Source organism: Herpailurus yagouaroundi, unplaced genomic scaffold (genome assembly GCF_014898765.1).
Source record: "Herpailurus yagouaroundi ecotype Mexico unplaced genomic scaffold, PumYag 220, whole genome shotgun sequence".
NCBI classification, from domain to species: domain Eukaryota; kingdom Metazoa; phylum Chordata; class Mammalia; order Carnivora; family Felidae; genus Herpailurus; species Herpailurus yagouaroundi.
Genome location: NW_024412451.1, coordinates 7,089,491 through 7,101,697, shown reverse-complemented (window position 1 = coordinate 7,101,697; position 12,207 = coordinate 7,089,491). Strand labels below are relative to the sequence as shown.

The 12,207-nt window shown below is 41.6% G+C and overlaps 2 protein-coding genes across 3 annotated transcripts in view; both read left to right on the top strand.

Annotated features, from left to right (window-relative positions):
- The window catches only part of LOC121018932 (zinc finger protein 268-like), a 38,637-nt gene that overhangs the window by 1,396 nt on the left and 25,034 nt on the right, over positions 1–12,207 (top strand). The gene's annotated exons all lie outside the window — the stretch shown is intronic.
- Positions 1–12,207, top strand: part of ZNF577 (zinc finger protein 577) — a 51,863-nt gene that overhangs the window by 34,001 nt on the left and 5,655 nt on the right. The window contains exon 6 of one of the 2 annotated variants that reach the window (XM_040458066.1): positions 8,935–9,534. The exons of the other annotated variant lie outside the window; for it this stretch is intronic. Coding sequence (XP_040314000.1) covers positions 8,935–8,966 — 32 coding nt within the window. The 3' untranslated portion in view covers positions 8,967–9,534. Of the gene's footprint in view, positions 1–8,934; positions 9,535–12,207 lie in introns of those variants that run through there. 2 annotated transcript variants of the gene reach the window in all.

Here is a 12,207-nt window from a genome sequence, read left to right as displayed (position 1 = left end):
AAAAAAAAAGTAATAGAAGTCAGTTTTTCCAGCCTTTCACCCTCCAAATTCATGGACACAGAAACAAACAAACTTTATAAATCTGGATTTATAAAGATATCACGTTCTGACAGTTACTTGGGTAGGAAGAAATGGGTATGGAAGTTAATTAAGCCATCATATAGAAAGAATGATCTTCTGAGTTAGAGAATAGAGGGAAATATCTAAAGTATAATCCAAGAAAAATCCTGTATGCAATAGTAGATCTTTACCAATTTTCACAAGCATAGTCCACAATCCTAAAAATAGTGTTTACGTAGCAATACTTAAGACCTTATTAGTGTGATAATGGATATATACACACAGGATGACATTCTTAAAGAGAAAATCAGGACATGTCACCTGTCTTCCACCGTTACCTTGAATGGCATCTTGCAACTATTAGTATAATATCTTAATTCTTTCCAGGATCCTCCCACATGTGAGCATTTCCTGACTCTTGCCCAAATTTTTGCTTACTTTTTTATGTAAAAATTTTTAATGTTTATTTATTTTTGAGAGAGAGAGAGAATCCCAAGCAAGCTCTGAGCTGCCAGCGCAGAGCCCAACACAGGCCTCAAACTGATGAACTGTGAGATCATGACTTGAGCCGAAATCAAGAGTCGGACGCTTAACCGACTACCCAGGCGCCCCTAAAAATTTTTTTTAAGTATAGCATACACACACAAAAGTGTATAGATACAAGGGTCCGGCTCACTTAATTACAATCAGTATATTGTGTAACCAGCAGTAGATCAAAAGTACCAGAGTTCTATGCAAGATCCACTGTGTGAACATAAAATAATCTCTTCCACATTCAGGTGTTGTAAGTAATATTCCTATATATCTTTACATAGATGTCCTTTATTTTTTATTTTTCTCCATTTGAAAATGTTTATTTCTGAATAGTTTAACTCAATGAGAAATCCCAAAATTATACACAAATTTCTTACACATTGTTTTTATAGGTTTCCCTAACTGGTAATATTCTACCACATTTGCTTTATCATAGTATATCTACCTATTATTCCATACATATGTACATACTGTTTTTCTGAACTCTTTACCCCTAAATATGTAAGTGTGTGTTTCCTAGGAACAAGTTAGTTTTTTCATATAACCAAAATATTCAAAAAATTATCAAAAAATAATCCAAATCAGAATACTGACATTGATACAGAACTATTTCACAATATACAGAGCTTACTCAAACTTTACTGATTTTCTCATTAATTTTTTTTATAGTAAATGAAATAAATTTTTTCTGGACCTTTCCTTATTATCTTGGTCATTCTATTGTGGGTACACTGGCTTTCACCCAGAAGTCAGAGCTCACTAATTATCACCTAACTCCTTTAGGGAAGAAACCATATGGATGCAATGAATGTGCAGTGAATGCTTTTGAACCACTCATGACTGTGCTTCAGAGAACTCGTGCAGGAAGGAAATCCCATGAATGCACTGATTGTAGGAAAGCCTTTCCCAGTAAGGTGAAGCTAATAAGTAAAGCTACTCATCAGCAGACTCACACAAGGGAGAGACCATTTGGGTGCAGTCAATGTCAAAAAGCCTTCGTTACAAAGTCAGCACTCAGCTGCCATCAGAAAACTCATCATAGAGAAGGGAAATCCTATGCATGCAGTAAATGTGGGAAAGCTTTTCCTTGGAAGTCAAAACTCGAATTACATCAGAGAACTCATTCAGGAGAGAGACCTTTCAGATGCAGAGTATGTGATAAAGCCTTCATGGTTCAGACACATCTGACTGTACATCAGAGAACTCACACAGGAGAGAGACCATATAAATGCTTGGATTGTGAAAAAGCGTTCTCAAAAAAGGCTCAGCTCATAATCCATCAGCGAATTCACACAGGAGAGAGACCATACAAATGCAGTCAGTGTCAGAAAGCGTTCATTACAAAGTCAGCACTCATCTATCATCAGAAAACTCGTCATAGTGAAGGAAAATCCTATGGATGCAGTAAATGTGGGAAAGCTTTTCCTTGGAAGTCAAAACTCACCTTACATCAGAGAACTCATTCGGGAGAGAGACCTTTCAGATGCAAAGTATGTGATAAAGCCTTCATGGTTCGGACACATCTCACTGTGCATCAGAGAACTCACACTGGAGAGAAACCATATGAATGCTTGGATTGTGAGAAAGCGTTCTCAAAAAAGGCTCAACTCATGGTTCATCAGCGCATTCACACAGGAGAGAGACCCTATGAATGCAGCCAGTGTCAACAAGCCTTCATCCAGAGGTCAGATCTAACTAATCATAAGAAAACTCAGCATGCAATAGGGAAATCTCATGGATGCGGTGAATGTGGGAAGGTTTTGTCCTCTAAGTCAACTCTCGTTATACATCAGAGAACCCATACAGGTGAGAAGCCCTTCAAGTGCAGTGTATGTGATAAAGCCTTCACATCAAAGGCACATCTTATTGTCCACCAGAGAATTCATACAGGAGAGAAACCATATGAATGTTTGGATTGTGAGAAAGCCTTCTCCACTAAGGCACATCTTATGATTCACCAGCGAATTCACACAGGAGAGAGACCCTATGAATGCCGTGAATGTCAACAGGCTTTCATCCAGAAATCAGGTCTCACTAACCATATGCAAAATTGTCATGCAAAAGTGAAATCTCATGGCTGCAGTGAATGTGGAAAGGTTTTGTCCTGTAAGTCAACTCTCATTATACATCAGAGAACCCATACCGGTGAGAAGCCTTTCAAATGTAACGTATGTGATAAAGCCTTCACGGCTAAATCGTATCTCACTGTCCATCAGAGAATTCATACAGGAGAGAGACCATATGAATGCTCTGATTGTAAGAAAGCATTTGCTACTTTGTCAACTCTCATAGGCCACCGGAGAACTCACACAGGAGAGAGGCCCTATGGATGCAATGAATGCCAAAAAGCCTTCTTTCGGAAGTCAGCTGTTCTTAATCATCAGCAAACTCAGCATAGAGGAAAAGTGTCTATGCAGTGACCATAGGAACATGAGAAATAGGTTTTGATGAGTCAGTCCTCTCTGTTCAGAGAACTCATTCAGAATAGAAATGCCATGAATGCTGTGATTATAGTAGACCTTTCTGAAACTTCAATAGGAAGTAAACCTTATAGATGCAAGGAAAGTTGTAAGCCTTTCATCCGAAGACTCCTCTCAGTATACCACAGGGATCTCACCAAAAGAGAGAAACATTATAAATGCAGTGATTGTCAAAAATTTCATTCGGGGGCCTCTGGGTGGCCCAGTCAGTTAAGCGTCAGACTTCAGCCTAGGTCATGATCTCGCCATTCCAGAGTTCGAGTCCCACGTTGGGCTCTGTGCTGACAGCTCAGAGCCTGGAGTCTGTTTTAGATTCTGTGCCTCCCTCCCCCCCTCAAAAGTAAACAAACATTTAAAAAATGTCATTTGGAAGACGCTGTGCATTTAGGAGGCAATACCTGTGGGATGCAGGGAAAGTGGGAAATCAATTTCAAATCATTTTCAAAGCACATTTGTTATACTTTAGGGTACTCGTTCAGGAGAGGGACCCTAGAGCTGCAGTGAGTGCAGAAAAGCCAAAGAAAATCACATCTCATTGTACATAAAAATAAAAATTACAGGAAGGTTGTGATAAAGGACTTACCATTCTCTGGAAAGTCAGACTCATTGACCATCTTGTGCAGGAGAGAAATACTGTGAATGTGATACAGTCCTCCAATTAATGCATATCTTTGTACATCAACAAACTCATGTAGGAGGAAAACCCTATTAATGTAGCAAATGTAGTAAAGGTTGCATCTAGACGTCAGAGCTCACTAATTATCTGCAAACTCATATAGTAGGTAAATCCTTTGGCCACAAAACTCATTGCATAGCAAGAAAGAAATGCCATTAATTACACTGATTATCTAAAATGCTTTATTTACATGGGGTTCCTGGGTGGCTCAGTCGGTTAAGTTTCCGGCTTCGGCTCAGGTCATGATCTCACAGTTTGTAGTTAGAGCCCTGTGTCAGGCTCTGTGCTGACAGTGTGGAGCCTGGACCCCAGAGCCTGCTTTGAGTTTGTGTCTCCCTCTCTCTCTGCCCCTCCCCTGCTCACAATCTCTCTCTCTCTCTCTCTCTCTCAAAACTAAATAAACATTTAAAAAAACTTAATACTTTATTTACAATTCAGAGCTTTTTAAATTGCTTTTTATTTTTTATTTTTATTATTATTTTCTTGAGAGAGAGAGAGAGAGAGAGAGTACAAGTTGGGGAGGGGCAGAGAAAGGGAGACACAGAATCCGAAGCAGGCTCCAGGCTCTGAGCCATTAGCACAGATCCCAATGTGGGGTTCAAGCTCACGAACTGCAAATCATGACCTGAGCTGAAGTCAGATGCTTAACCGATCGAACTACCCAGGCGCCCCTACAATTCAGAGCTTTTTAAAAATAATTTCATATCTTGTTGAACAGAGGGATCTTTCCCCACTTCTGAAATGTAAAGCTAAAATAAGACTTTAAGAATGTAGAAAAGTGAAGGGGAGTGAAGTCATAGTCACACATTTAGTGAGTAGTAAACTGGAAAGGTATGTAAAACTTTGAGTTGCAATCAGAGGGGAGACCTGTTCAGGGCTGAAGGGAGGTCCTTAGTTTCTTACTACAAAAATCTCTTCTTAACTAAAGGCTACACAAATAAGAGTGTCAGTTTATAGAAAAACTCCAAATTGCACAAAACCCCATGAGGCAGGAGAAATGGACAGGATGGCAGGATGTGGGCTGTGGGGGCAGCCAGTCTGCAGCAGGGATGGCTGGGCTGGACCTGTAGGAAACAGCAGGCTGGCAAGTATAGAGGCAGAGGTTAGTGCATTCACCCAAAGCCCTTGCTTTCCAATCAGACTTTCTAGGATGCTGACGCTTTCCTCAAACAAGATACAATTCAGAGCTTTTTAATTGCCCCCTAACTCCCATAGCAGAGAGAGCCTATTCTCAGACGAGGAAACAATTTCCAGGTTCAGTGAAGTTATAAAACCCATAAGGAATCACGTCTGATATATTATAGAAATACTGTGATCATAGTCACTAAAAATGCTTTCTGTGGAGGATTGGATATCATTGAGCATAATAAGCTCTTAAAAAATAGAATTTGCTGTCCACAGAGCAGTGAATGTAGCAAAAGCATCAGTAATAGATTGTGTTTTACTTTTGCATTTCTGGATTTATTTCTTCACATCTGACCATATCTTACGTGTGATGCATGTTAGATTTGATGGAATGTCAGGGTTTTTCTATGTTTGATGGCATTTTAGATTTGGGTTATTAGCTAAACTTGGAAGCTATATATAGAATGAAATTATTTTGTAAGGGATTAACATAATGGTTTTAGAAAGGATTCCAGAGATATCAGATATTTTCTCTGCAAATATGACACCATTTGAATACATTTAAAAAATCAGAATAAGAAGTTGAATAGTGACAAAGGTTTATAGGAGTTATGTTCTGGACTATACTGTGTAATGTAGACTTTATGTATTTACCTTTATTATTTCTTAGAGTTACATGAAGGAACATTATTTTTAGGGTTTATTTCTCAGCATAGGCATAGAATATTGAGTAACACAATCTTGTGTAAAAAGGGATGTTCTATTTCCTTATGAGTCAGAATGTCTTGTAATATGTAATTTGACTCATTAAATAAGTATTATAAAGAATTAGACTGCATAAGTTTGCTCTCCTTATTTTTACTGTGTTTTGTAATGTATCTGCCAAGTGTGATAATCATCACTACTTGAAGCCTCCGTTTTTCTAGAGCCTTATTTCTTAAATATGCAAAAGTGATAAAAGATTTACATGAAATACTAAAAACCAAGCAACACATGAGGCAAAGGGGAAGAAAAGACTTGGGTTTGTGTGTGTATGTGTTCATGTATATTTATTGCAAGTGCTGTATCATGCAGGAACTTTGGATTTATTATGAAAACACGTCCTTAAGCACTAGAAACATTTTCTGTCTTAGCATTCCCTAAAATACCCAGTATTTACTAACATTAGGAATGACATTGCAGAAATTGGAATTCTTGAACATAACTGGAATGTGAAGTGGTTCAGTGGCTGTGGAAAACAATTTGGCGGTCCCTCCAAAAAGTTAAATATGGAATTACATATGACCCCAGAATTCCACTCATAGGTATATATTCAACAAAATTGAAAACAGGTACTTCAATACTTGTACATGAATGTTCACAGCAGCACTATTCACAATAACCAAAAGGTGGAAATAATCTAGATGTCCATCAGTGAATGAATGGGCAAACAAAATGTGGTATGTATATACATACATGTGTATATTACATGTATGTATATATACGTGTATTTATATGTGTGTTTATATATTTATATACATGTATATATACGTGTATGTATATATACACATATACATATATACGTATATGTGTATGTATATATGTATGTATATGTATACACATATATACGTGTATGCGTATACATATATGTATATATACATGTATGTGTATACATATATGTATACATACATACATATATGTGTATATATACATACACGTGTATATATACACACATACACACACGTATACACTCATATATCTGTGATGGAATATTGATTACCTATGCAAGTGAAGTGTTGTTAAACGTTATCACAGAAGCCTCAAAAACTGCTAAGTGAGAGAAGCCAGACAAAGAGGACCACATGTTGTATTCCTGTTTACATAAAATGTGCAGAATAGGTAAATCTATATAGAGACATAAAGCAAATTGGCGGTGGGGCGCGTGGCTGGCCCAATCAGAGGAGCATTCAAGTCTTGATCTGGAGGTCGTGAGTTCAAGCCCCACAACTGGGTGTAGAAATTGCTCAAATAAATAAAACTTGAAAAAAAAAATACAGCAAATTGTTGGATTGGCTATCAGGGCCTGGGGAGAAGAGGGCATGGAGACTGACTGATTCATGGTCACGGGTTGGGTTTGGTTTTAGAACGATGAAAATGTTTTGGAACGAGGTGGACATGGTGGTAGCGTAACATCGTGAAGGTGTAAACGTCACTGAATTGTATACTTTGAAAGGCTAACATATTATGTCAACTTCTACATCAATAAAAATATACTTGAAAAGAATATCATTGCAAGAACCCTGGCCCTCAAAATACAGATAAAAGTCAACAGTTATTTGTGAAAAACATAATTTCTCCGCAAAGCAGATGTAAATATATCTTCTCAGCTTAATGGGTATTGGCTAGCAAAACTTTATAGCTAACATCACATTTAATGATAGACCCTCAAAGATGTTCCCAGGTTATTGGGCAATGGGGTACACACATCTGCTGCCATCTTTCTCCTGAGCGCTCCTGGAGATCTCAATCAGCACAATATGACAATAATAAAAATGAAAGGGCTTAAAATTGGAAACAGGAAAAAATTGCCATTATTTGCAGATGATATGATTGCCTACATGGCAGGAGAATCCACAGGCAACCACGTAGAATAGTAAGAGAACCCAGGAGGATTCTCTGGATGCTTGATCAATATGCAGCTTCAGTTGAGTGCTAGGCAATAATCAGAACATTTTTGAAAAGTACTCTGTTCACGGGACACCTGGGTGACTCCGTCGGTTAAGCGTCTGACTTCGGCTCAGGTCATGATCTCAGTTTGTGAGTTTGGGCCTTGCGTCGGGCTCTGTGCTGACAGCTCAGAGCCTGGGTCCTGTTTCAGATTCTGTCTCCTATTTCTGCCCCCACCTGTGCTCTGTCTCTCAAAAATAAATAAATGTAAAAAAAAATTTTTTTAAGTTCTCTGTTCACGATAAACATTATAAGAGAATTAGACAGTTTTATACCACTTTATTGAAAACTACTCGAGATAACCGAAATAAAGGAAGAGGTAGATAGGTTACTAAATGTGAAGGCTCTGGGTCATTAAGACCACCTTCACCTCCAATAAATAGGTCTTCCAAGTGCCAAGATGCAGTCAAACATTGCTGAACAGGCAAGAACTGATGAAGTGTAGTTCCCATGAACTTCTTCAAGAAGTTACTGGAACGTGAATTTTACCCATAAGAGATGAACAGGTAAACAATGGCAAAAGAACTGAGTGTAAGCGTCAAATCCCTTTAACCAGAGATATAAAAAGCCTTTAGTAGATTATGGGAATTTTAGTCACAGAGCCTAATGTAAGTGCTAAAAACAATGATAATATAGAAATTGTAAAACAAAAATTTGGGAGAGAATTGGGGAAAGAAGGTGAAAGGTAATGTGAGAACCTTGATCTCATCATTTTAGGGAGGGAGGTAAATATCTAAACCGACTTATCAAAAAATGGAAGAACAAATACACATAAAGTATGTAAAGAAACATCGAGAAAGACCTGTAGTCAGCTCCGGGTAGTGGAAGGAAAGAAAGGAGGCAGAACGGTGTGAGTTGTACTATTCCTCATAGCAGGGATTCCAGGATTAGGGTGGAGGCACCTTCAGAAATGGAAAGCGGAGTCACTTGTTGACCACGCTGCCTTGGCAGGACAGCTCCAGAAGACAAATTTGGGAACGGCCTGAGAGGTGGGTAGGACTGGCAGTAATGGCCAGGGCCCCCACCGGAGGATGGAGATAGCACTTGTTGCAGCCTTCCCAACGTCTGGGTGACTCAGACTATCAGCAGAGGTCACGCCCTTAACAGTGAACCATTAGAACTCAGAGTCTAGTGTGTATGTGACACATCTCATCACTGTGACCCTAAGTGGGAGCAGGACTTGGAAATGACGATTCGCTTTGCAGACGCTGGTAGGACCTTTCTCAGCACAGAGCTGAGCACGCCCTGTCTGTCCCTCACTCCCTTAGACGCAAGGTTCACCGCAGGGGGCTCGGCAAAGTTTTCTCGCCGCTGCACCTGCTGTTAATTAGTCTATGTCTTAATGATCCCCAGGAACTGCTGATGCTGACTTGTCTTGGGACTAACATTTACAGCTTCTCTGCAGATGCACCGCGGTCCCTTTGCAGAAGGTGTCAGTGCCTCGCAGATGACAGGGTAATTGCGGCTCATGGGGGGAAATGAACTTGGGGAATCTCAAGACAGATGACTGCCCTGGTTCTACTTGGCATATATTTACTGATGGCCACAGACCTGCTGCCGGTTCCTGTCGCCCTGGTGAGTGTCTCATTACGGCTTAGACTCGGATAAGGTATGGGGGGAATGTCTGAGGGGAGAGGGCAGGTACAGAACTGAACAGGACAGTGGTTTTCCCCTTGGGTCTCGGGGCAACTTTGCCTCAGCTCTGGATTCCTTTCTTGGCTGACAGAGTGGTGGGACAGCGTGACCACAGAGAGCCCAAGGCAGACAAGGGATGGTCACGGGTACGAGCCTGGATGGGGCTGGACATTGCTGAGGCTGAGGCCGGCCTGAGGGCAAAGAGTTGCAATTCTCCCTCCGCTTTCCCCTTAAGAGTGCAGACGAGGGGTTTCATTGGCTCAAACCACTGAGAACTGGGCTGGGAGCAGTTGATAAATTTGATGTCAAGAGTTCGGGGTGAACGTTCAGCCTCTAGGTGGGGTCCCATGCATACACACACAGACTCCTGCTGCTTCAGGACCTCCGCAGACAGATTTCAGGATTTGGAATGGAGCTGGAGAGATGGATGGATGTGGGTTGTGATAGCGTGTGGCTTTTCTTCACCACTGAAAGGCACCATTTAAAAGCAACACTGACGAAGAGTCCAGCCTTTAGAACGAGGGGCAGCTTTTTTTTTTTTTTTTTTCCAATTCCTGACTCAGCCTCCCTCCCTGAGGGACTGGGAGCTCCTGACCGTGCGTCTCAACGTCCCAACCTGTGAGCCAGGGATAGGAATGCAGGGTCAGTCCGCACACCAAGTAGAGTGGCTGAAAGAGGGTGGCGTTGCTGGTACACAGGAAATCTCTAGCAAATAGTAGTCATAGGTCCCTTCTGCATGATTCTAGAGCCAGTGTTTTGCAATAAGATGGACACACAGCTGGCAGCCGCATCATCAAATTCACCCCGTCTCTGTGTGACTCTCCCTATTGACGTCCCAACTCCATTTCTGTGTGGTTTTGGACACTTTGTGGGATGAGTCTGAATGACTCTGTGTGTGTGTGTGTGTGTGTGTGTGTGTGTGTGTGTGTGTGTGTGTGTGTGTTTGGGAGACCAAAGCTGGACACGGGTATCTAGACACCATGCTTACCAGTATTCCGGTGAATTAATCCTCTCCCAGATATGTATGAATAATGAGACATTACATACCTCAGGTCATCAGACCTTGTCTGCCATGTACTGGAATTGAGTGACCTTGAGAAAGTTGAATTCTCTCTGCCTCATTTTCTATCCATGTAAAATAGGATAAGAATATTCTTTAACACCGAACACTCCGTGTTAATGAAGGCCCTGTACTTCCCCCTAATGCCCAACATACAGAGAAGGTCATCAAGCAATTGTATCTGTTCATAGTTTCTCTGAACAGACTGTGAGCCACTTGTTGGGAAGTGGGTTAGAAATACAGGAAATGGTAGCTCTGTTCTAACGTCTTCTTTCCGTGATCTGCATTTCTCTCTTCCTACTCCTTCTCTTCTCCTCTCCTGCCTCTCATTATGCTCCCCCTTAGGTCACTAGCTTCTTCCAGTCCCATTCTTCTTCCTTGTCGGTCATCTCTAAGTGAGACCCAGGGGTTATTTCCAGAACTCTTGAAGCCAGGAGCTCTCTCAAACATCGCTCCCGCTTGGCTCCAGCTAGCACATCTGACTGTGCCTAAGTCACCGGTACTGGACCTGTCCCTCACAGTTCCATTTATTTTAATTTTCATGTTTATTTCTGACGAGGGCTTGCCCCTGGGGCACTTGCATTAATGGAGTTTTTCCCCCCTCGTTCCTGCTGTCAGCTTAAAATTTGTTTCCATAAAGAAGACCCCACAAAGCACAGGCACCCAGGGGAAGAAGGAAACCCAGTGGACATCTTGGGGTCCACTGCAGAAACTTTTAGTCCGTGGCAAAACAAAGCAGATGACACAGGATCCCTAAGACCTGGTTTGCGGGGGTCAGCTCCCACACCCACCACTAACTAACTTTGTGACTTTGGGCAAGGTTTGCACTGTGTGGGTTTCATTGTCGCTACCTGCCAAATGAGAAGAATAATTACTCTATTTATCCCATTGGGTTACGTGGGCATTAAATGAAATCACTATTCAAAACCCTGAGAGCTGGCACAGAGTCAATACTCAGTGAGTTTTCACTAATTCCTTATTATCCTTATTGTCCTGGTCTTACAAAGCATAGGTTATAGTGCATGTTTCATTTGGAGCCTGGAGCAGGGCTGGGATTTGGTGGGATTTGATGTATCGGAACCATGTGTCACCTTTCCAGAAGGAAACACTGATTCACCCAGCCCCAGTTTGATCCATGACCTGGCTGTGCTATTCTCTCGCGCGCGTTCTGCAGTTTCTGGTCCCGATGGTGCCCTCGCTGCTGGAGAACAGGAGGGTGGCCGTGTCGACGAGAGTCAGCGTGAGCGGGTCTTACAGGAAGTCAGCAATACTGTCTGTGGGTCTCTTTATGGAGCCGGCACTGTTACTCTATAGAAAAGTCTCCCTGGGACAGACAAGCCAGTGGGTCTTGTTACAGTCTGGACTGAAAGACAGATGTTAGAAGGAAGACATAATTAGGTCGCAAAACGCAGAGCTGTGGCCGATAGTCAAACAGATTTGCGGGTAGATCTGACTAGTCCTAGACTGTAACCCAGATCTCTCACCTCTGTTCTCCAGGCCTAGATGCTTTCTTTACTAGGTGGGGCACTCTTTGTCCTTACTATGGGGGGAGCCGCTCAGCATATTCAGACAATACCATCATTATATATTGTCGTAAGACCTTTTTCTTAAGCATGAGATACATGTTCCCCGGTACATCATATTCACTTTAGAATGGAAAAAAGCAGGGGCGCCTGGGTGGCGCAGTCGGTTAAGCGTCCGACTTCAGGCAGGTCACGATCTCGCGGTCCGTGAGTTCGAGCCCCGCGTCGGGCTCTGGGCTGATGGCTCAGAGCCTGGAGCCTGTTTCCGATTCTGTGTCTCCCCCTCTCTCTGCCCCTCCCCCGTTCATGCTCTGTCTCTCTCTGTCCCAAAAATAAATAAACGTTGAAAAAAAAATTTTAAAAAAAAGAATCATTAAAAAAAAAAGAATGGAAAAAAGCAGAATCTTG